The 23385-nt window shown below is 30.5% G+C and overlaps 4 protein-coding genes across 7 annotated transcripts; 2 read left to right on the top strand and 2 right to left on the bottom strand.

The window, feature by feature from the left end:
* The first annotated feature begins 1567 nt into the window (after positions 1–1567).
* Positions 1568–5369, top strand: LOC113870958 (calcium-dependent protein kinase 11). 2 transcript variants are annotated; one of them, XM_027507568.1, is made up of 7 exons: positions 1568–2193; positions 3010–3167; positions 3315–3441; positions 3559–3674; positions 3990–4157; positions 4298–4522; positions 5037–5222. In XM_027507568.1, exons 1-7 carry the CDS (start codon positions 1644–1646, stop codon positions 5169–5171), a joined length of 1479 nt encoding a protein of 492 aa, XP_027363369.1. In that variant the 5' UTR covers positions 1568–1643; the 3' UTR covers positions 5172–5222. The 2 variants fall into 2 exon arrangements, with proteins under 2 accessions (XP_027363369.1, XP_027363368.1); XM_027507567.1 differs by having other exon boundaries at positions 1570–2193; positions 3010–3153; positions 3289–3441; positions 5037–5369.
* A 1119-nt stretch (positions 5370–6488) lies between these two features.
* LOC113872094 (50S ribosomal protein L21, chloroplastic) lies at positions 6489–12097 on the top strand. 2 transcript variants are annotated; one of them, XM_027509361.1, is made up of 6 exons: positions 6489–6938; positions 7372–7452; positions 8382–8483; positions 8581–8655; positions 9522–9627; positions 10237–10518. In XM_027509361.1, exons 1-5 carry the CDS (start codon positions 6612–6614, stop codon positions 9600–9602), a joined length of 666 nt encoding a protein of 221 aa, XP_027365162.1. In that variant the 5' UTR covers positions 6489–6611; the 3' UTR covers positions 9603–9627; positions 10237–10518. The 2 variants fall into 2 exon arrangements, with proteins under 2 accessions (XP_027365162.1, XP_027365161.1); XM_027509360.1 differs by having other exon boundaries at positions 6490–6938; positions 9522–12097.
* LOC113872093 (uncharacterized membrane protein At4g09580) lies at positions 11370–14143 on the bottom strand. Of its 2 annotated transcripts, none has more exons than XM_027509358.1 (4): positions 13664–14143; positions 13274–13544; positions 13008–13178; positions 11370–11944 (listed from the first exon to the last, which is right to left on the bottom strand). In XM_027509358.1, the coding sequence occupies exons 1-4, from the start codon at positions 13903–13905 to the stop codon at positions 11813–11815; spliced, it is 816 nt and encodes a 271-aa protein (XP_027365159.1). In that variant the 5' UTR covers positions 13906–14143; the 3' UTR covers positions 11370–11812. The 2 variants fall into 2 exon arrangements, with proteins under 2 accessions (XP_027365159.1, XP_027365160.1); XM_027509359.1 differs by lacking the exon at positions 11370–11944 and adding an exon at positions 12381–12797 and having other exon boundaries at positions 13664–14129.
* Positions 14144–19296: 5153 nt separating this feature from the next.
* Positions 19297–23285, bottom strand: LOC113871775 (NAC domain-containing protein 30). The gene is made up of 4 exons (XM_027508880.1): positions 23167–23285; positions 21763–21934; positions 21306–21577; positions 19297–19842 (listed from the first exon to the last, which is right to left on the bottom strand). Exons 1-4 carry the CDS (start codon positions 23185–23187, stop codon positions 19297–19299), a joined length of 1011 nt encoding a protein of 336 aa, XP_027364681.1. The 5' UTR covers positions 23188–23285.
* Positions 23286–23385: the final 100 nt, after the last annotated feature.

Genomic DNA, 23385 nt, shown 5'->3' with positions numbered 1-23385 from the left:
ATGAAAAGACACCTTCTGAAAATCCTTATCTTCATATAATGAAGTTCCTACGTCTGGCAAACATTATCAAGATGAATAGGGTGTCCTCTCACATTATATGTCTCATGTTTTTCCCATTCTCAATTTTTAACAGAGTCAATGACTGACTTAATTTCATGTCAGAAAGCTCCGTTCCTATATTGCAGCAATAGTTCTCACATACTATTCACTTTCTCTTTATCTTTGAAGCTATTGACAAACATAGTCATTTTTTCCAGTACAAAAGAGAATCTTTATATGAAATAAGTGAGAGATTTAAAAAATTACTCAGGCTATGCCCACATCATTGGTGCTATATTTCATAGCTAGTTCAAATTTTCTATAATAGTTTTTCCTATTATAATAAGGTTATGGTTGATATCACTTGAAATGGAGGGATTTTATTGAATTTTCCTGGCACTTATAACTTTTTTATTTAACTATGTCTTTTAATTTTTTTTAATTTTATTTTTAATATTTACTAATCTAATGAATATTTTTGTGTTTGTCTAGATATAAGTTCATCACAAAAATGATGAACAATAAAAATTGATAGCTTTACCACATAGAAGCACCAAGTAGTTAGTCATAAATAATTTGCACTCAATTGTTTTTTATGATAATTTAAAAATTTTAAATAGTGATTTAATAGAAAAATATACATAAAATAAAAATTATGAAAAATTTATTCAAAATGATATTTTAAAAACTTTTCTTACGTTAAAATATAAAATAGAGTTAAAAAATTATTTTTCTTAAAAATAATTATTTAAAACATTAAATTAAATAAAAAATAAAATACAACTTAAGTTAAACTTGGAAAATTAAATTAAATTGAAAAATAAACCAAATTTTTATTAAAACTTAAAAGACAAAAATAAATGTAACCTAAAATAAAAATATAATTAATTTTATTTATTGTATGTTTATGAAATAAAATATAATTTTTTTGAATAAATCATATTTTACCTATAAATGTTGAATCAATATTTGTCCTTATAAATCAAAATTGTAATATAATATATTTTAGTCCCTCCCAAAGTTTATAAAGTTAGCAATTTTTTTTAAAAAATTGTACGTAAAAGATATTCTTTTAATAAAATATTTATAAAAGGAAAAATATTAATTAAATTTTAAGATATTAATTAACTAAATTCAAATAAAAAAACATTTAAACAAAAGTATTCATTATATTTTAAAAAATATTTAATGCTTATTGGTTAAAATAATTAATTTTTTTAAAAGCATTTAATAATAATTAACAATAGTAAGGCACTCACAGCATCTCATACTATACATATAATACTATCACATTAAAATATAACTGGCGCATATTTAGGATATGCAAGCAACAAATCATAGTATTAACCATTAACCTCCAACTCCTATCCAATCCAAACAACAATAATTGTAGCATTGACAATTGTTCCACAGCACTGAAAAAAGTAAAACATAAGTGGCAATTTTTGGTTAATACAACAACAACCCCACAAAAAAATTTACGTGTTAGCAGATTCTTGGAGAGAGAGAGAGAGAGAGAGAGAGAGAAGGGAAAAGAAAGAAACAAGCTTTAATCTCCTTAGATCACACCCATTTGAATTGAGAAATTGAGATTTGAATTTGAGATGCAGAAACAGAGTTTTACATCAAAATCTTCTTCAAAATGCAGGGCTGTGTTGCCATATCAAACGCCAAGATTAAGGGACCACTACCTTCTTGGGAAGAAGCTTGGTCAAGGCCAATTTGGAACCACATACCTATGCACCCACAAGGGAACAGGGAAGCTCTATGCATGCAAATCCATTCCAAAGAGGAAGCTTTTGTGTCAAGAGGATTATGATGATGTGTGGAGGGAGATTCAGATCATGCACCATTTGTCAGAACATCCAAATGTGGTTCAGATACAAGGAACCTATGAGGATTCTGTGTTTGTGCACCTTGTGATGGAGTTGTGTGCTGGTGGTGAGCTTTTTGATAGGATCATTCAAAAGGGTCATTACAGTGAGAGAGAGGCTGCAAAGTTGATAAGGACCATTGTTGGTGTGGTGGAGGCATGCCACTCTCTTGGTGTCATGCATAGGGACCTCAAGCCTGAGAATTTCTTGTTTGATACCCCTGGTGAAGATGCCAAAATGAAGGCAACGGATTTTGGACTCTCTGTCTTCCACAAGCCAGGTTGCTGTTTTTGTTGTTGTTGTTCAATTCAATGATGCAAATTCTTTTTATATGTTGATGCTTGTTTCTTCTGTCAAAATCTGCTTGCCTGAGTGGTATATCATTCTTCTTGTCTCATTTTCTTTTCTTTAATCTCTTTTATCATTGGTGTTTAATTGAATTTCATAATGCATATGAAGTTCTGAGATGATTTTACCATTTCATATACAATTGCCTCTGTTTATTTTTTCTTTTTCACACTTTAGCAATTTTGTTTTAATCGTTTTTCATTTTCATTTTATAAAATCAATGAACAATTAATGTTTCTTTTTTTCAATTTTACCCTTAGTAATTAATGTTTGTTTGGTGGAAGATAATAAATAATATAGATGAAGGGTATAACAGAAAGATAAGTAATAATTTTTTTTATGAAATTTAGAATATCAATCATTATCTTAATTCCTACACAAAACTTTAAACGTAAAAGAAACAAAAAAAAAAAAACAGATGGAGTATATGCTCAACAAGTTTGGTATTAATTAGATGTTTTTAGTTTTTACCACCGAATAAAATGAAAAATAGACATGTAAAGCATGAGTTGATTCCATGATTCCCTTTTGAATAGAGGAACTTGGCAAGAAGAATCTTCAATTGTTTACTATGACTGACTTGTTTGAAAGACATTTGCACTAAGGAGTTGAATATTTGCAGAACAATATTCTGCATCAGATGCATTTTTTATTTTAATTTTAAACACAAGTTTTTCCTTTGTCCTTTTCTCAGTAGCAATTAGTATGAGTGTATTACTTATCATCACCTTTTCTTGTTTCTTCTTAGGACAAGCCTTTCATGATGTAGTTGGAAGTCCCTACTATGTTGCTCCTGAGGTGTTGTGCAAACAATATGGACCAGAAGTGGATGTATGGAGTGCTGGTGTTATTCTTTACATCTTATTGAGTGGGGTCCCACCTTTCTGGGCTGGTAATGATCCTAATGTATTGTGTAATTCTCTTTGTACTTGGAGCTGTGAATCTCTTTTTCTCTGTATATTATATAGTCTTTTACTTGATGTTTTCTTTGTGTCCGAGCTGCATTCACTTTTTCTATTACCTTCAGAAACCGAATCAGGAATTTTCAGACAGATTTTACATGGACAGCTTGATTTTGCTTCTGATCCGTGGCCAAATATCTCTGAAAGTGCTAAAGATTTGGTACAACAGATGTTGGATAGGGACCCTAAGAAAAGAATTTCTGCTCATGAAGTCTTGTGTGAGTTTCTTGAGTACTAGTTATAATTAGATTTTCATGTGCTACTGGTGTATGCCAGCACTTGATAGTGTCACAGTTTTGTAGATGATCTAACAAAGTGGAGTTTTGTATGACCAGGTCACCCTTGGATTGTTGATGATAAAGTTGCCCCTGACAAACCTCTGGACCCTGCTGTTTTGACACGCCTAAAACATTTCTCAGCTATGAATAAACTTAAGAAGATGGCTTTACGTGTATGTTTAGTCATCATTCTACTACTTACCCTTTCTAGTTTTTATTTCAATAACGATAGTGATTTTGCCTAAGCTTTATGTTATCAACCCATTAAATGAGATAAGCACATAACTTATTTATGACTTAAAAGCTGCAGGTGCTTGTGTAAGATTTCTCTTTGTTCCAGTTAATGATGATTAAATCAATTATATACTCTCTTTGTATGAGCACATCGATCCATATCAATTTTATATGACCTGTATGGTCTATCAATTTTTTATATAGTCTGGTGTTCATATAAATAACACCCTTATACATTCAAAATTTGATTTCAGGTCATAGCTGAAAGACTTTCAGAGGAAGAAATAGGTGGATTGAAAGAGCTATTCAAAATGATTGACACAGACAACAGTGGAACAATAACTTACGAGGAACTGAAGGAGGCTTTGAAAAGTGTGGGCTCTAATCTCATGGAATCTGAAATTAAGTCCCTTATGGATGCGGTAGGTAGATTATCATTTTCATAGAACTAATACAAACTAAGGTGTTCTATGATATTTAAAATAAGCTCATATTCTTTTGCTTCTTTTATATATGTTGAGTTGGGTGATCATTAATTGCATTCCCTTGTGAATTTTGGCAGGCTGATATTGACAACAGTGGAACAATAGACTACGGTGAATTTCTTGCTGCAACACTGCACTTGAATAAGATGGAAAGAGAGGAGAATTTGGTTGCAGCTTTTGCCTATTTTGATAAAGATGGTAGTGGTTACATCACCATTGATGAGCTTCAACAGGCTTGTAAAGACTTTGGTCTTGGTGAGGTACATCTGGATGAAATGATCAAAGAAATTGATCAAGACAATGTAAGTTCCTCTAAACATGTTTGCATTACCACCATTATGTGCTGATGCGAATAATGTACTCTCTGTAGTTTGACTAACAACTTTATTGCTGATTCCATTTTAAGTTTTCCCTATAAAGTTGATGACATCACCTGAACTTATGATCTGTAAGATTAGTGAAAGTTTAATAATATGTTTTGCTATCTTGATTCTCTCTGTAGTCAGCCATCATAATTGCAGATGTAGGATGCTCTGGAAAGTTAGGCACAAGAAATTTTTGGCCAATGCAAAATACAGCCATTATTGCAAATAGTATCTGGGTTCTCTGGATCATCATCATTTGAGATGTATGATCATGGTTTTTTAAAATTAACCCTTTACTGGAATAGAAGTCAATCATCATGTATTAGGTTGTGAATTGTGATTTGGCCTGATTTGATTGAAATTATCTAGAATATCTTTCTCTCTTAGGCACTGGCATTTTTTCTCTTATATTGTCGAGGCTTTTGGTCCTAATTTTCTATCCTTTTTTCAGGATGGGAGGATTGATTATGCAGAGTTTGCAGCAATGATGAAAAAAGGCGATGGAGATGTTGGTGGGAACAGAAACATGAAAGGCAATTTGAACTTCAATATTGCAGATGCATTTGGAGTGAATGACTCTTCTTGATATGCTAAATGAAATCTTTTGTACAGTTAGGAGCATATGGTAGAAGAAAAATATAGTTAAATCTTACATAGCCGTATGGTTATAATATGTTTTATACTGAATTTCGTTTACTTTCTTAAGCAATGGTTTGTTCTCTTCACTTCCTTAGAAACATCCAGTGAAGTTGAATATATTTAGCTATATATATAATATAAATTGGCTTGAATAGAAACAAACCAACAAAATGAGGCCAAAATACCATTGGATTTTAAATTAGAACGACTTAATTCAAAATTTAATGAAATTATAAAGATTTACAAACTAATTTAACTATTTTTATTTTAGGGTCAAACATGAATTGTAATCCAAAGTTCAAAGACAGAGTCCGAGGACCTACCAAAGGAGTGAAAGGACGATTCTTTTTACATTTCCAACTTATTCTCTGTAATTTAATTTTTAGAATTATTTAATTCACTTCTGAAAATTAAATTTTGAAAGTAATTTAGAATGAATTTTAAAGTTTAATTTTTTAAAAATTAAAAGAAGTTCAAGGGGATGTGAAAAGAAAAAATGAGGTTGCAAAAATTATTTTTTCCCAGGGCTAGGCTCATTTTCAAGTATTGTGGGTTTGGATTTAAGGCAAATGTTGTATGATTCCCCTCTACATATAAAATAGAGCATTTTAAAAAAAATTCTTAAGAAAGAGGCATTTTATGTATATCTTTTTAAAGATATGTAACTTCATTACTATTACGATTTTTTTTATATTTAAAAAAGTAATCATTAATTACTTTAAAATTTTTCTTTTATGTAACTTTTTCAGAAGTAAGCTTTTTTAAAATAATTACTTTAATTCTTGTTAGATCAAATTTCAGTTACTTTTCCTCTTTAATTATTTTTTTCTTAAATTGAAGCCATTTATAATTTTTATTGTTTATTTAAATTGATTGTATATATCTTTATGACAACTTCAAATATTTTTCTTAAATATTTTTAATATACAATTTAAAATTTTTACCTAGATTTAAAAATATTTGTGTTGTGCATATGACACTTATTAATATATTTCAATAGAGTGTTTGCACTAAAATTTTGTCATAAATTTCGAATAAATTATTCAATCTCCCGTTAATTGATTGGTAGTAGTTTTGTTCTTACCAAAAAAAAAAAAAAAGAACATGCTTTATTATATTAAAATACAATTTCAGCTCATTAAAAATAAAAGATTATTATTATCATTTAAATCTCATCATAGACTTTGTGCAATTCAAGTCACAATGTATTTCCACGACAGAAATAGGTTATAGGATTGGTAAAAAAAAGAAGAAAATGTGTGAAACCAATTTTAAAATTTATTTTTGGGTGAATAATAAAATGCCCTTGTGGTAAGAGAAAACGGATAGGAACAGAGAGGATAGACCTGAGGAGAAGAAGAGAGAGAGAGAGAGAGGGCTCTCAAAAATGGCTTCTGCCACTGCAACAACTGTTTCAACACTCTCTGCTAATTTTGCAACCCATTGCTCCATTTCCCACAATCCCAAACCTTTATTTTCTCAATCTTTCAATCTCACTCGCTTTCCTTCTCACTCTTACAATCTCAATTTCTCAACACGCTTACCTCTGTTACCCCTTCCCAAGTCCACTGAATCTACACTCGCCGAAACCGAACCGGTCCAGTCTGAACCCGGTTTGGGTTTGGGTTTGGGTGAGCCCGAACCGGCCCAAATTGTGCAAGCTTCTCCGAGCCAGTCTCCCTCGTGGGAACCCGGTCTGTTCGCCGTTGTAATGGTGAGTGCTCACTTGCTTTTTCCGATGTTGGGTATGGGATTGGATGACCCAATGTTGAAAAGTTTGAAGCTTTGATTCAAAATTCTTTGTCCAGATGATGATTCTAACGCTGAGTTTTCTTGGTGATTCCCAATGTTGTTTATGTTGACCCATTGGTCTTAATTTTTTGTTTGTGCTATTGTAAAGTAGTAGCAACCTTGGTTTATTCTAAGGGTGATTAATATGAGTTTTTTTTCTTAGTGATTGTATCTTTACTTGCAGATTTGTGGCTTCCAAATGAGTTTATATATTTGTGGTTAATTAACCGTTTTCTATGTTGTTCCTCTTTCAGCTTGTTACATAGGAAAATAAGTATATTTTTTTATTCTGGGGTTTCAGCAGATACTGTCTTTTGTACTTGCTTTTGAACTTATATTTTTGCTGTCTTGTTTAGATTGGTTCACGCCAATATATTGTTCACCCTGGGCGCTGGATTGTTGTTCAGAGACTGAAAGGTGCTAAGGTTAATGATAAGGTACATATCTTGTTTGCTTCTTGTTTACTGTCGTTTCAACTTATGCCGTTTGAGCACCTAGCAACAACAAGTAGGTCTTTTTCCACTGGGTGTAGTTGGCTATATAGATCGAATGATGCCATAATGATTTATCCCGAATCCGTTGACACTAGCAATAGGGCTACCCTTTTGAACTTAATGATTTTTCCTATGGTGTCTCTGTCTCTCTAGCAACAGGGCTACCCTTTCAGTCCTTTAGCCCCAGTTTTGCATCATTTCTTAACACTCATTCAATATCTGTTTCTTTATTTGATTATGACTATGACAAACATAATACCACCACTTTCTCACTAATTATTACTGCTATAATTGTTGCGGTTTGAATGTGATAGGAAGCTGGATAATAATTAACAAAATAAAAGTAGTGTTGATGTATGCGCAAATGCATGAATTACATCATGAGATTTTCTTGGGGTAAAATACAGTTTTTTTTAATAAAAATTATGGTGTAATTGGTTGTATAATAATAATATAACAAACTGACAATTTATCTCTTCATTCATTATATCAAACTCTTGGCTTTCCTAGAGGACAAGATGCAGAATATTTTTGTGGTGGAGAGTGAAGTTTATTGACTAGCTTACAGAAATATGAATGCTCTCTCCCCTTTTTCATATGATTGATTATCATGAAAATTTACCTGATTTTTGCTATTTTATTTGTCAATGGATAATTGACACCTATTAATGATTTGAATCATCAATCATGGCTTAGGACCTGTAATTTTAAGGGGTCCAACGCAAAAGTATTTTTGGAGTAATTTGGCCTAAGCTGGGGTATAAGTGGTTAGGGGTCTTGCCAGCTAAAGTGATAATATTATATGAATAACTGCTATAATTTTCAAAGTTTATTTTTATTATTAGTTTAAGTTTAGCTCCTTGGAACTGCAGATTGCCTTACATAAGGTTTTACTGGTTGGCACCGATACATCTTGCTACATTGGGCAACCAATAGTAACAAATGCTGTTGTATATGCAACAGTGGAAGAGCAGGTACACCTCTTTCTTTTTGTTTCTCTTCTCCTGATAGGAAGTTAAAAAAAAAAATGCTTCTTAAAAACCTTCTTCCTTAAACCATTTTTCAATGCAGGGTTTGGACCCCAAAGTAATTGTCTTCAAATATAAAAAGAAGAAACACTATCGCAGAACTATTGGGCACAGACAGGTACTGCAGTTATTCTGCTGTCAATTATGCGATCAAATTATTTATTGTTTATTTTGTTTGCAATTAAAATGTCGGTTTGTGTGGCTTGGGGGTGGTTGGGAATTACTTGTTCATAGAGGGGAATTCACACCTTTTAATTTCTGAAGTGAGCTTGAAAATAGGCGAATCCATTTTGTGTGTGTTTGTGTGACTGGGTAAATGTGTTCAAAAAATTCATAACTCATTACAAAAAGCAGTAATACATGCATGAAAATTGTTTACATGCATTTACCATCCTTGGTTTTTAATTTTATTACTTTTTTCTAGTTATTTTTGGTGAGTTAAACTCAACCGGTGTTGAAAATAATGAATCCCTGCATTGTTTTATCGTCTTTATGCTCATTGTTTCCATCAAGGTTCTGTCTCTTGTTAACATATTACCTTCTCATATATTTGTTAACTGATTTTTGCTTCACTGTGAAAGAATTAGGAAAGGCCAATCTCTATTATAAATTCCATTTTGCTGTAATTCATAGTCTTTGCTTGAGCTTTCAAGAAATGTAGAAGCAAAATAGTAAAATTTGGTTATCATCATCTGTGTTTCTTGCATTCCAAATCATAAAGTTGAAAATCTCATTCCATGGCAGTCATAATCAATTCACCGTGCTTTCTAAGGTGGCTATAATCACATCTAGCATGGTTCACCTATTATACTGTGTAGAGCAAGATATTAGCATGCTATTAATGTTAGCAAATTAAATCAATGATTTATCTGAATTTGATATGAAAATTCAAATTACTTTTTAACTTATTTAAAAAAAAAAAATGATTTGTCCCTGCGTTCCAAATGCTTGACATTGTTTGTGTTGGCTTTCAACTTGTAACAGCCAAATACACGTATACGAATAAATAGCATTATGGGCTATGAAAACTACCCAAAGGTTACTATGGAAGATTTGGAATCATGAAGATCTTCAGCACTGTGCCTATACTGTATCTTCCTTCATCTTTAATCATAAGCAATCATTTTGCCATGATTAGTTTTGCTTTAATTTGAAACGGAGTCTTTTAAGTTTATATCTAGCTAATGTATGGCATATTGTAATCTCCTGTTTCCTGATACATTGCTATTTTTCTTGCCAATTTTAACCCCCTACTATAATGAGTTTGTTTGCTTAGAATTGTTGCATAGAAGATTTGCTGGAACAACTTTACTTTTCCAAGTCTTAAGAATATTACTCATCTTAATTAGTTCCTTTATATATATGACGAGCAAAAACTCTTCTAAAGCTAGTGTCTCTAATCATGCATTTTTCTTGATTTAATTTAAAATTATCGTGATCTTAACTAACTAAAAATAAAGAAAAATACCTTTTTATTTGTGCACTTTTAAATAAAGAGGGAGAAAATACAATCTCTAACTTTGGAAAGGTTATATTCTTTATTTAAAGAAAAAATAAAGAGAAGATAAGGAAGGAAAAAAAACTAAATATACAAAATTTGAAAAATTGTTGTCCTAAAGTTCTCTCATTTCAAATTAAAAACTTCCTCTGCTCTCATTTGTTTTCTCTTGAAACAATGGATTTAAATTTGTTGATGTAGGCCTTGGCACTTGCGCTACTTTCTCTTGTCACCTTATTGCTAGTGACTGATGCTCCACCCAATGTTGCACCTGAATCATGCGAAAAGAGAAGAGCAGCCATATGATTTTGAAATACAAACGATAACTTAGGATAATCTTTCAACACATCTTTTTGTTATTGGATAAATTTTACTGCGAATCTTTTAAACGGAGTGAGACTTGTGTGATTTAGTGAATATTGTATAATATATATTTGATAATAAATAGTCTATTAAAAAGAATTTATTACACATTTTCCAAACCAAATTTCCATTTATAAGTAGCAAGTTCATTGTAGATGTAAGCAAGTATTTTCTACTATACAAAGATGCCCCTAGAAATGCAGGTATAATAATAATAATAATGAGTTATAGCAACATAAATTATTTATTTACAATAACAATTTTAAGATGAGGGGATAATGGATGTCAACGGGTAGAAAGAGTCTCGAGTTTAATAATTATTTACAAAATAAAAACTTTTTATTCTAACTAAAACGAAAGATAGATAAGGTTAAGAACCTTGTGACTTAATAAATACGATTGCATCTTGTTTTATTCATTTTTTCGGGCTTAAGCAAATGTTTTTTTACCAACATCTGTTCACCTCAAAATTATCAAACATATATAATTTCTTTTTATCATCAATCCGAGTTGTACCTACATTTTTGAAACGAGGTTGTTTTACGTAACGACAGTCTATGACACAATTGGGTCAGCAATGATATAAAATACTTTGAACTTTACCAGTAAACGAGTTGTTAATATCACATTTAGTTAATTTTAGTGTGATTTACATTGAATAATTTTGATTAATTCAACTTAAGTATTTATTTTGACAAAAAAATAAAAAGACTGGTCTAGTCATAATGAAATCAATGGTCTGAAACTAAATAACTCATGGGCAAATTGAAACATTTGTTGTTAATATTTCATCCAAGTGCATACACAGTATGCATGTATTCTTGTTTGAGTATTGGAATTTTATGCAAAGTAATTTCCCAACATTTATGTGCATCCACCTCCTCCTCTTTCCCTTGTAATCCCTCTAGAATATTAATCGGTAAATGTCAGAGCATCAAGACAGACAATATCAGAGTTAAACAAATGAAAGGAAGAGTAATGATTGAAATTCTCTACTATTCTTATACTGAATAAATAATACAGAGTAAAAGTCAGTTGCTATATGGTGTAAGACACGTATGCATACAGCATAGTTAAACAATCACCACATCCTTCCTGATGCCATCAAAGCAACATTGTGAGTAATTTAAGTGCACCAACAAAAGCCCCGTTTAGCCGTAGTTGGATTGGTTGATCCCCCACAAAGCTAAGTCACCCTTACTCTCCACACAATCAAAAAGAAAATGGAAAACTTGGGCTCCAGAAGAAAATAAAATGGAGCATATACCAGAGTTTTAATTGATAACCAAACATCCTTTCTCATTGAAATTTTTCTCAAATTTTTACCTACTCTGATTCACTGCCTTCACCATCTAATAAGATTACGTAACTTAGCTTTGACAAAAAGGATTAAGCGAGTAGATCCAGCACAACTTCATTCATATACTCGCTTCCTCTTCAGAAGTGTTGGACATATGGAAACAAAACCAATGAGGAAAAGTACTGATAATGTCTTAAAATCATATAGATCCTTAACTGACTTCAGATCCCCAAGAGCAAGGCCAGCCTAGTTAAATAGTAATGAAAATGTTAGGAAAATAATAAAAGAAAAGCAGAAAAACAGCTACAATGGAATTATGGACATACCAGAAAAATACTTAGCCTTTTCATCCATGAAATTGGAACGATAAAATACACAAATGTCATGATGATTAAGATCAATATATGACATGCAAGAAGGGGCAGAGGGGCAGCACAAAACACATTCTAAGCAGTCCTTGAGAAAAGGGTTCGGATGCAGTTCACTGATAGTAGAGCATTCGAAGGAAATTCTACATTATACATGGGAGGAATCCCCAACCAGCTCAGTACTACTCTTCGTGATCACAAGAACAGTGTCTTCTCTAGCATATTCATACAACCTAATAATGCCTTTTCAATGGAAACTATACCAGCACAACCTTTAAAATACTCAATATCCTTCAACATAAACACTGCACTAAATCCCTGAAAATTGTTTACTCAGGGCCTTGAAGCCAAAGACAACCACATATTCTCCTCAAGATCAGATTCTATGATGTTGACAGTTCTTGCCTAATTTTGTTTTACTCCTACTTGTTCAAATAAATAAATATAATGCATTATCAGCATCTTCTCAAATAATTGCACACTCAAACAAAAGTTACTTCAACACAACTATTGAACTGTCTCCTTTAGGGAAAAAATCACAGTCCAATATAAACAGATCTAATTCACAGTGTTTCTGAGCATTAAAAACAAACACGGCCAATTGTCATTCATAAAACTTATAACTGAGGATGCTCAATTCCTTAAGTCGATGATCATATCCATCCATCCAATAAATGTTCTAATAATCATTTGAGAAGACCCTTAGTCCCTCTATTCTTCTTCATTTCTCCCTTGAGTAAGAATAAGATGAGATTTGGAATTTCAAAAATTTAAAAGTTCCAATTGCAGAAGCCCACAGGCAACTATAAGAGAGTAACTAGAACGTGGTCAAGCAAAAAATAGTTTGAGTACACAATTAGGACTCGAAACATATCAGGTAAAGAAAAAAGAAAAGAGAGAGCATATTGTAAAATAACAGCAAGAGAAGGACACAAGCTTACTCTGACGGTAATATAAGAGGCCGGAATAAGACCAATCAAGGTTGCGAAAAAGAATATATGAAACGGAACATCAACAATCGGAGATGCCAAATTGATGAACAGATTTGGCAATGTCGGAGTTATCCTTAGAAAAAGCATGTAATTCAGCAGCTTATCCCTACGCTTTGCAATCTGATTCAACCACCCCAGAAAACCAAAATTTTAGATCAAAACTTATATACCGCAACATTTGTACATAGATAAATGACATTTTAAAAAAGACAAACCTCAGCTTGGAAAAACCTAAGCTTTTCAGGCCACAGCCAAGAAACCAAAGGCCTTCCAATTAACTTAGACAAAAAGAAACAGGAAGATGCTCCAGCAGTGGCATTGAAAACAACCAACATGATTCCTCGTACAACTCCGAAAAGTGCCCCAGCTAAGAGGGACATGAAGATTGTCCCCGGAATCATGAAAGTCTGCATGAAGATGTAGGTAGAGCAGTATCCAAGAATAAACTGTGCAGGGTGCTTTTTCGCATACGTCGAAAGATGTTCCCTGTAAACAAACACATACATAAAATAAAAACAACCCAAAATACATTTCATAAAAAAAAATCACATTTTTAATCATGAAAGTGAGAAATAATAATAAAATTTAAAAAATTATTAGGTTACTTGAGAAGGCGAAGATCAGAGAGGGTGCGGGGAAGCTTGAGGTTGGTGTAAGCAGCAGGGGGCATGGTGAGGTAAATGCAGAAGAGACCAGTGGAGAAGACGAAGAAGACGGTGACGGCGGCGAAGAATTCCCAACTGTTGAGTGGAAATTTCTCCGATTTGGGTTTCTTGGCGGAGGGTGAGTCGTCGTCCTCCCCTTTCTCTTCGTCCCTCGTCGCCGTCACATTCCTCGGCGCCGCCATTGTCCGATCCAATCACCGATATCTCATGGGGCTTCCGGGATCAGTGTGGGTGGCTGTGGAATCCAACTTTGAAACTCTTCAGTTTGGATGTGCCTTTGCCTTTGTTGTTGATTTGTGGAAACCCTAAGATTTTGGGGGCGGAAGAGATAGAAAGAGAGGAACGGTGGATCCTTCTGCGAATTTTACCTGCAGTGTGCGTTGTTGGAGAAAGAGAGAGGGGGAGGGGCTTTTCAACATCGAAGAACAGATGGGAAGAAGAATGTGGTTAATTAAAGTAATTTTTTTCGTATAATAAAAAATAATAATAATTAAAAGTATATATTTTTTAAAAGTATTTTCACTTTTAGAAACATGAATTCATTTAGGACTATTTTTCAATTTTTCAACATTTTGAAGCAAAATATTTGGTTTTAGTTAAGAAATTAAAATTAATATATAAGTTTAAATATTTTTCTTAATAAACGGATTTTAATTCTTATAAAAATTATTAAAGTTATAATGTATGTTAATAAGTATAAAATAAGTATTTATATATAATAAAATTTGGTTAAAAATAATAGAATATCAAAAAGTACTGTGTATTATTAAATAATAGTTTAATTTAATTTGTTTTCTTGCTTAACTAATACAACAACATTCATAAAACTTAAATTAAAAATTACAGTTAAATGAAAATAGTTATCTATTAATTGATTTACGTGTTTGATAAAATACATTAATTTAATAAATTAAATTATATAATAATTATTTATTAAAAATATATAACATATAATTTTCAAAAATTAATATTAATTTATTTATCTTAATTTATTTTAAGTAATTTTTTTAACTTCTTTAAAATTTAAAATATGTAACTTAATTTTATTTATAAAAAGTTAGCTTATTTTACCTTTCTCTTTCCATTCTTTTACAAGATTTTAAAAAGAAAAATATCAAAACTATGCCTTTTCACAGATTCTGGAATCAATCAGTTTATTCGGACAATCTTACTGAAAATATGGTTCACACCTAATTTGAAAGAAACAAAATAACGTGAGAAAATGTCAATAAAAAATCCGAACAAAAATAAAAAATTATTATAAATCAATATTATTTATTCATTAATAGATATTTGAATCCCACAGACATATTAATTAAGCTTTAAATTCAGTTCATTTAAATTGTAAAATTATTGAAAGAAGCAAAGTTTATTTTAATAGTTATAAAAGAATATTCTAAGTTAAAATAACTTTTGTGTGAAAAACAGAAAATGTCTTAACACCAACACCCCAATTAGGTGAGAAGTGAATTTGCACTTTTGTCCACAAATTTTGATATTTTCTAGTATTAAAGTTATTGACTGATTTTATGTTAATTTTGAATTCAATTTTTAATGTTACGTTTTTAGGCTTTTTTATTTCTTAAATTTAAACTTTAGGAAGTACTTAATTTTTAAATTGTGAGGACTGCAAGACTTAACATTTACATTAAACTTAGCCAAAAAGATTTGAAACACATTTTTTCTATATATATTACTTGGCTTTATCTTAACCCTTAAGTCAAACAATTATGTACTGTTATAAATGACATACACGTGGACTTTGATGTCATATAAAGGCATGTCCCCATTTGCAATATATATATTATTAGATTAAATTTTAAAAAACTTTGGCCATAAATTTAATTTATTATTTTCAATTTTTTAATAAAATTATTTCTTGATAATCCCTTTAAAAATATAAATTATCACCAAACTAATTCATCGAATAATTTTTTTTATCATAATTTAGTTATATATAACAATTAATACACTGAAATTTTATATATTATTAAAAAAAAGTAAACTCTTATTTATGATTTCCCCCCCCCCCCCTCGTTAGTACAATTCGTTATAAGAACTATTATCATGATATTTAAATTTTTTATATATTAATTTAACGATAGATTACTTTTTTAAATAATTTTATTTAAACTATTTAGAAGACTAGTATGATGATAAAGTATTTTTTTAAAAATAATTTGGTGTTTAAAATTTTAAAAAACTTATTGGTAATCCATATATTTGTAAGGGATCAAATTAAAAATTTTCAATTGATTTATGATTAAATTAATCTAAAATATTTACGATTTTATTCGATTTTTAATTAAGTTTTATTTTTAGTTATATCTTTATAGTTTCAAACATATCAGATGCTTTGAAAGTTAGTACAATAAATTATTTGTTAAATATTAGTCAAATATAAATTTTTATGTAACTATTTTTTATTCTTCTATCTCTATTATTATGCCGTATAGCCGTCAAAATAAAAGTTAACATGAATAATTTATAAAATTATTAAATTTCATAATATCTTTATTTATGAAAAATTTAAAATAATAAAAATTAATTTTATTTGTATATTTTCAAATTTTAAAAATTAAATTTTAAAACAATTTTTAGAAAAAGTAAAAATAAAAATCGTTTGATAAATTAGTTTTTAAAACAGTTTTTAGTTAATTTTTTTGTTAGTTATAGAAGGAGAAACAGAAAAATTAAATAAAAATACCTAAATAATAATTCTATTTTTTAGTTTTAAAAACTGAAAATAAAAAATTATTTTTAAAAATAATATTTAAAATTTATATTAACAAACAAGTTTTTCTGTTTTTTTTAAAACAAAAAACTCTATTCAAGAATAGAAATAAACAAGCCCTAAATATTTAAGTTTTTTAAAATACTATTTTTTGTTAAATATTTAAGGATGTATGCATTTTATTCCTAGCATTTTTAACAAGCTAAAAAATAGTACCAAAAAGAAATAAAAAAAAGAAACTATAGACAAGCAGCTGAAAACTTGCTTTCCTCACGGATCCGAGCGTTATCGGTGCACCTGCAAAGTTCAGAAATGTCACCGCTTTTTTTTTTTTTTTTCTAAATAATAATTATTGGTTTTTTTTTTTTTTGGGTGAAATTTTTTGGTTTTGTTTATGTATTTATTTAGTTATTTACTTTGGGGGAAAGGGGTGTCTGGTAATTTTATTTTGGTCTAATGATATAAACTTTGGGAGTTTGGTAATAATGATTGTTAAAGTTCGAATCTAGGCTTAGTAAACGGGGAGGCCCATCAAGCCCAGTTAACAATTTGCTTTGGGTCTAATTTGAGTAGACAATTTTTGGTTGATCACACTGGAAAAAAAAAAGGACAAAAAATGCAATGACAAAATTTGGGTTGGTTAATTCCAGAAAAAAAGGGGTTATAATATTAGGTAAAAGAAGTTTATGACTTAAATGTTACATTCAACATCTTATTTTATTAGAACTTGTAATATATATTCACTTGATAAAGAAATTGATAAATTTACCGACAGAGGAAAATTATTATGTATATTCTTAATCTATAAAAACCGTAAGACTTGAGACATAGATATTAGATCTAAATCATATATATGTTATAAGATCTGTGCGTGTGTATATGTGTGACCTCTGCAAATGTAGGGTGATTTGCTTTGTTATATTTTATTGAAGTAAAAGTTTTTCTTTGCACCCAAAAAAAGAGGAAAGCAGATGCAGAAGGTTATAGTGCTGAAAGAAACTTTACACAACACTACAACATTTTGACACATTATTTAAAAGAAATGGTAGAGACCCCCTAATATGTTGGAAAATAATGTAAAAATAATATCAACTTTTCTTTTATAATTTAGCCTACGCCACTAGTTCACATATGTCAAAGTTCAATTGTTTATTACAGCATATTGTGCCATGCACGTACGAATATAGTAGAAAACCATTATTATCGTTGATGTTTAAAAGATAGTATCAAGAGCTAGTAATATATTTTTTAAAATTAATTACAATTTATTAAAAAATATATAAATGATGTAAACTTTCCTTTTTTTTTTCTTAATTTAACTTGTCTCTTCTATAATTATGTCATTTTAATAGATTCAATTTATAACTAAAAGTATATTAAAAAATGTGTTAATAAAAAAAAATTTCGGTCAGGAGAAGGAAGTTTCTATTGGTCCTGATGTTTAAATTTAAAGTATATGCCATAAATGAAGGTGTGAAAATGATATCAAAGATCTGTTCAAATCCCCCAATATATGTTGTTAAGCACTTTTGCCTTTGCCTCCCTTTTTTTTTTCTTCCTAGCTTTCTCAGAATTCTGTAAACTAATAATAGTATTATTAATGATATTTTTTATGCAATTAATCATGTTTTACGTGCAGATTCTTTCGAAACACTAATAATTGGATTCCACTTTTACTTTTGTATTTAACGATTCACATTTCGCAAGTCACACTAATGAAAGACATTTGGAAACCTTTGTGGTTGATGTCTTGTCGACTGCATGCTCTCAAGTCAATACCAATTTAACATTCGCAGTCACACAGCTCAAGTCAAGATAATTGATGGAAGTTGTCCTTAACCTCAAGATTAAAGAATTAATTATTTAACGATAGGTACCAATAGATATAAAGGAAAGAAAGGTCAAGAAAAAAAAATGAAATATGAAAAATATTGAATAAAAATAAAATAAAAATGTTTTATTAATTGCCTCATTAAAGACGTTAAAAAATCAAGTACAGGGTTAGTTAATAACCCTTAAAAAGTGGTGTTATAATATATAATTTTTTTTTGTGAACTTAAATAATATTATATATATTTTATACCTTTCTATTTTAAAAAATAAAAGATAAACAAATAAAGTTAACCATTAATAAAAGGATCATTATTTTTTTAATCAAAGTCGCAAAGAAAGAGTTAAAAAAAATAAAAATAGGAACATGTAATTTCATCCCTCTAACATGGTCATATAGATATTATCAGTATGTTCTTTGTTGTTCACTTGTAAAATAATCACAAATTAACAGTTCTCCCTTTAAATTCTATATAATATAATGGTACCTTGGCTAATTTGTCGCTTTTTCTACTAATAAATTGATGAGAAGAGAAAAGAATGAAGATTTTGATGAACTCGAAATTCCCTCGTCGATGTCATACATGTAGACATATATTGATGAAAAACACACGACGCCCTTACAAAATACAGACATGTATAATAGATTAAATCAAAGAAAAGCCACACTAAGCATGCAATAAAGAGAATGTACATTTATAAGTGACATAGCCAAGGACAGTAAAAAGTTAAACTTAGTACCCAAAAACAGAAAAGAAAAGAAGAGCTTTATCTTTTGAACTCTAAACAAAGTAGAGATTCACTCTTCAAGGGAATCTCTTTTATCACGAAAAAAATATATAATATCATCTCCTAAACCATCGATCTTTAACCTTTTTGGTTCAATCTCCCAACAACTTCTAAATTAGCTTGTGGTAAGATAAATGGAAAACTATGATATGATGAATATCCATCATCTTACTTAAGACTTTATTTATTAATTGGCTATATATGGATGATGACACACAAGTTATGAATCAGGAAAGCATCCTAGGATGTGACTAGCTTGATTCTGAGCTTGTAGCTCATGGTTATGAGGTATCATCATGGGCAAGTTTGGATGTGAAAAAAAAGATGTATCGGTCAATTGTGACCCAAACAAGTTGTCCAAGCTCTTCCAATCAATACCTTGTTGTGCACAGTTATTGCTCCTTTCATCACTGCAATACTCTTCATTTGTTAGGCCATTATTATGGTGTTGTTGGTTACATTCTTTAATTGCCAAACTTGCAGTGGGACTATCTAGCTGTGGAAGCTCAATGAGTTGTTTGTCCAAAACAGCTTGGTTTGATAGAATTAACTGTTGCTGATCCGAACTGAAGGAGTGACTAAAACTTGTATCTTCAGCAGAATGAAGCACATTTGTGTCATTTAAAATGTCTGCAATTGATAAGGGCCTTGTGTAGCTTTGATCTCTGAAATAGTGTGGTTGACTGCTACTACACCATGGTTCAAAACCTTGCCTGTGACTTGGACTTGGCTTTCGAAATGCTCGGCACACAACCCATCCTTCTTCCTGCAATAGTGACTATACCAAGTTCAGCCTTTTGATCTCATGATCTTGATTCTTGAGCTACGTTCCTCTATATTATTATTATATGAACAAAATATAAAGGACACAAGCGTGTCGTAATTTTCATTTGCCTCCAGAGCTTTATGAAAGGCAAAATTAAAGTACCTTTTGGAAGAAAGTGGATATCTTTTCATTGCATGTTTGAAATTGGTCTTGTGTAACGATTTCTAAAGATGGTATAGACTTCACCAAATCAATCCTTATTTTTTCACACCCGAAAATTTTACACGTTATCCCTAAATATAGTCATGAATTTGTAACAAAACATGAATGTAAAAGTAATATATAAAAGTTTAAGGTCTGAAAAAAATCTTTTTCCCTTATCAAATATTGACTTGTTATTGACAAGTACATATTATTATGGGTGACACGTGTTGGTGTAAAAAATATATAAGCAAGTAAAGAAAAAGATGGATAATATATAATTTTTAAATATAAACAAAACTTCTAAGTAAAAAAATATTTAATTCACGACTTTTTCACACTTTCAATATAAAATTCCACGTTAGAGAGAGACAAATAAAATATGTTTTATAATAGTGTTAAATAAATGAGTGAAAATATCAAGCTTCAATTTGTAAACGGTAAAATAGAAGGTGCTTCGCAAAAATTACTGACACTATCTTTTTGTTTAATTATTTTGTATCATAAGCATAAAGGGTAAACCACAAACTAACTCCTGTTGAACTTAGCTACCATGTTCTCCAAATTTAAGAGTTTTTTTTCCAAGGGATATAATAAAGCATTTTCAAGATAGTTTTAAATCAAAATAATAAAATATAACAAAAAAAATAAAAAATTGAAGCATTAATATAACATTTCTCCAAAAATAAAGTAATTTGTATAGATAATCTAATAATCATTTGGTTTAAATTATTACCCGAAAGAATAAAAAAAAAGTGCATAAAAAAAGAGAAAAGAGAAATGAAAATATTATATAATGAAAAAAATTAGTAACACACTCTTTTAATATTTTTCTTAATACATAACATTGTTAGATGAATTTTATGTTATTTTTATGATACAAGAAGTGGAAACCATATTATTTTGTTAGACTTACAGGGATTTCATAAAATAACAAAGAGTCTGTTGAAGACAATGTGCTACAAGGTGTGATGCTAGTTGTATTCCTCTAATAGGAAAAAAGAGTGTTTATGTTTGAAAATGAAGAATATGGAAGAGAAAAAGTACTGTTTGAAGTGGATAAAAACAGTTTTGACGACCTATATAATAATAAAAATGATTTGCTTTCTTCTTGCACTTACGTAATGCATACGAGCTTTTATCATAATATTATAGTAAATAGATTGTTGGAAACTACCGTTGAATTATAACTTGCATTTCTAGTAGCATAGATGAATTGAGAATGGTCAAAAGATTCAAGAGTCAAGACAGAACAAACATGCCTGTGGAGGGCCATGTTCAGAGGTTTGATGCCTATATTCATGCATAATCCAATCTGTTTTCCTTCCATTTGGAGCACGTCCTTTGTAGAACACGAGGGTCTTCCTCATTCCTATTATTCTGTTTTTGGACATCACAGCCTTGTCCCTTCCTGTTGCTTTCCAGAACCCAGCAGCAGTGGCCCTGTTAGTTCTTGTGCCTGTTGGATACTTTTTATCTTTATGGCTGAAAAAGTACCACTCATTCTGTTGCTCATATCCTAGCTTGCACCTATCTGCATATACATTTCAACCCCAAAAAATTGTAACTATATAATGTCACATATCTTGCTCCATAGGGTCATGATATGGGGTGTAATTGACCGATGAAGTTTATCAAACTTTTTATTTAAAAGATTATGACCCTTTATGAGGGTACTATAATTAATTTCAAGATTGCACTGTGATAAGTATAATGTACCTTGTATGTCCCATGGTTCAATTTTGTAGAGATCAATCTCAACAATAACATCTAGATCGATTTTTAGACAGTTTATCTTCCTCTTGAGGTAATACCCCACAAGCTCCTCTTCAGTTGGATGAAATCTAAATCCTGGAGGTACACATGATTCCATATCTATTGATGATCTCTCCTGAAAGAAAAGCAGAGGAAAAGGAGTGTCATCATGGATTAATTTGACCATTTTATGTGTAGGTTTTAATTTCAATTCACATAAATGTTTATCTTGTTTCTCCTTTACGTGGATCAATGGAAAAAAGAATAAAAAAGAAAATTATCAAACAAATATATAACATGCTCAAATTCTTTTTGCAAAGGCCTAACATTGAAGGCAGCATTGGATGATAAGAAAAAGAAAATTCCAATGGCAATTTGCTATGCGTTGATCTTTATCAAATTGTCATTATAGTTTACAACCTAATATCTTAAAAAATGTCTAGCTATCTAGGGCTTAGATATTTAGTTGTAATGATGATGATGATGATGTATAACTTTGTTATTGGACCCAACAATTGTGCAGCATGTGCAATGACAAAATTGGCAGACCATGTGTGGTACCCACCATTAATAAAACAAATTAACTAACAAGATAGGCCTATGATTAATCCTAAGAAGCTCTTTTTTTGCATGACATGAAGATGAGAAAAAGTATATTGAACACAAAAGTTGGCCGAAAAGCTTGACTTTGCTGTCACAAGCATGTCACATTTCTTTGAGTGCAGTGCACTCCCAACGCCTTCTGGTGGTGGAGAAAGACCTGCCCTGATGAAAATGTCGTGATCACGATTCACGACCACCAGGAACAGCATATAGCATGATATAGATAAAGTTCCACTCATCAGCATAAGCTATTTTTCAGATTTTTCCAAGGACACAATCACTACCCTGGGTTCCCAAGCCTAGACAACCAAACCTAACTAATACTAATAGCTTTGAAAATTTCTTTATGTCTCGTGGTAATGGGAGAAACTATTTCATTGATGGTTTGAAAGTTATATATATATATATATATATATATATATATATATATATATCACTCTTTTTCTACTGTTAAGATCATGATATACATATTCTCAGTTGACAAAAAAACAAAAGATATCAGACTTGGATTTTGTTCAGAAAGCTGACAAATGAGAAAGAAAAGCAAGATATAAGTTTTTTTAAAATTTTCAGGCTAATTATATAGATAGATCAAATGGATGAAGACACGCCAAAAGCTGTAGTTCCCTTGAGAAAAACCCTCCAAAAGATTATTATCAAAATGGTTTCATGGTGGTTTGAGACCAACCTTGACAAGCAATTGAGAAAAGAAAAAGAAATAATTCTTATACATTATGGACAATATAAATATATATGAATACTCACAGGAATTTGGGTTAGTGTCATCTTCTTGTTGAGTTTGCTAGCTACAGGCACTGAAGAAGATTAAGGAGATAGAGAGGGGGGGAGAGAGAGAGAGATGCGTTGGAGTAATTAAGGTGAAGGTGAATGTTTGTTTAAAGAGAGCTAGGAGAGTTATATATATATATGTATTTGCAAGAGCATGTATAAAGAGAGATCAGAGAATGTTGTACAGAAAAGAAG

The sequence above is a fragment of the Abrus precatorius genome, unplaced genomic scaffold, assembly GCF_003935025.1.
Source record: "Abrus precatorius isolate BTA unplaced genomic scaffold, Abrus_2018 Scaffold7, whole genome shotgun sequence".
NCBI lineage: Eukaryota > Viridiplantae > Streptophyta > Magnoliopsida > Fabales > Fabaceae > Abrus > Abrus precatorius.
This window is presented reverse-complemented; position numbering and strand designations above follow the sequence as displayed.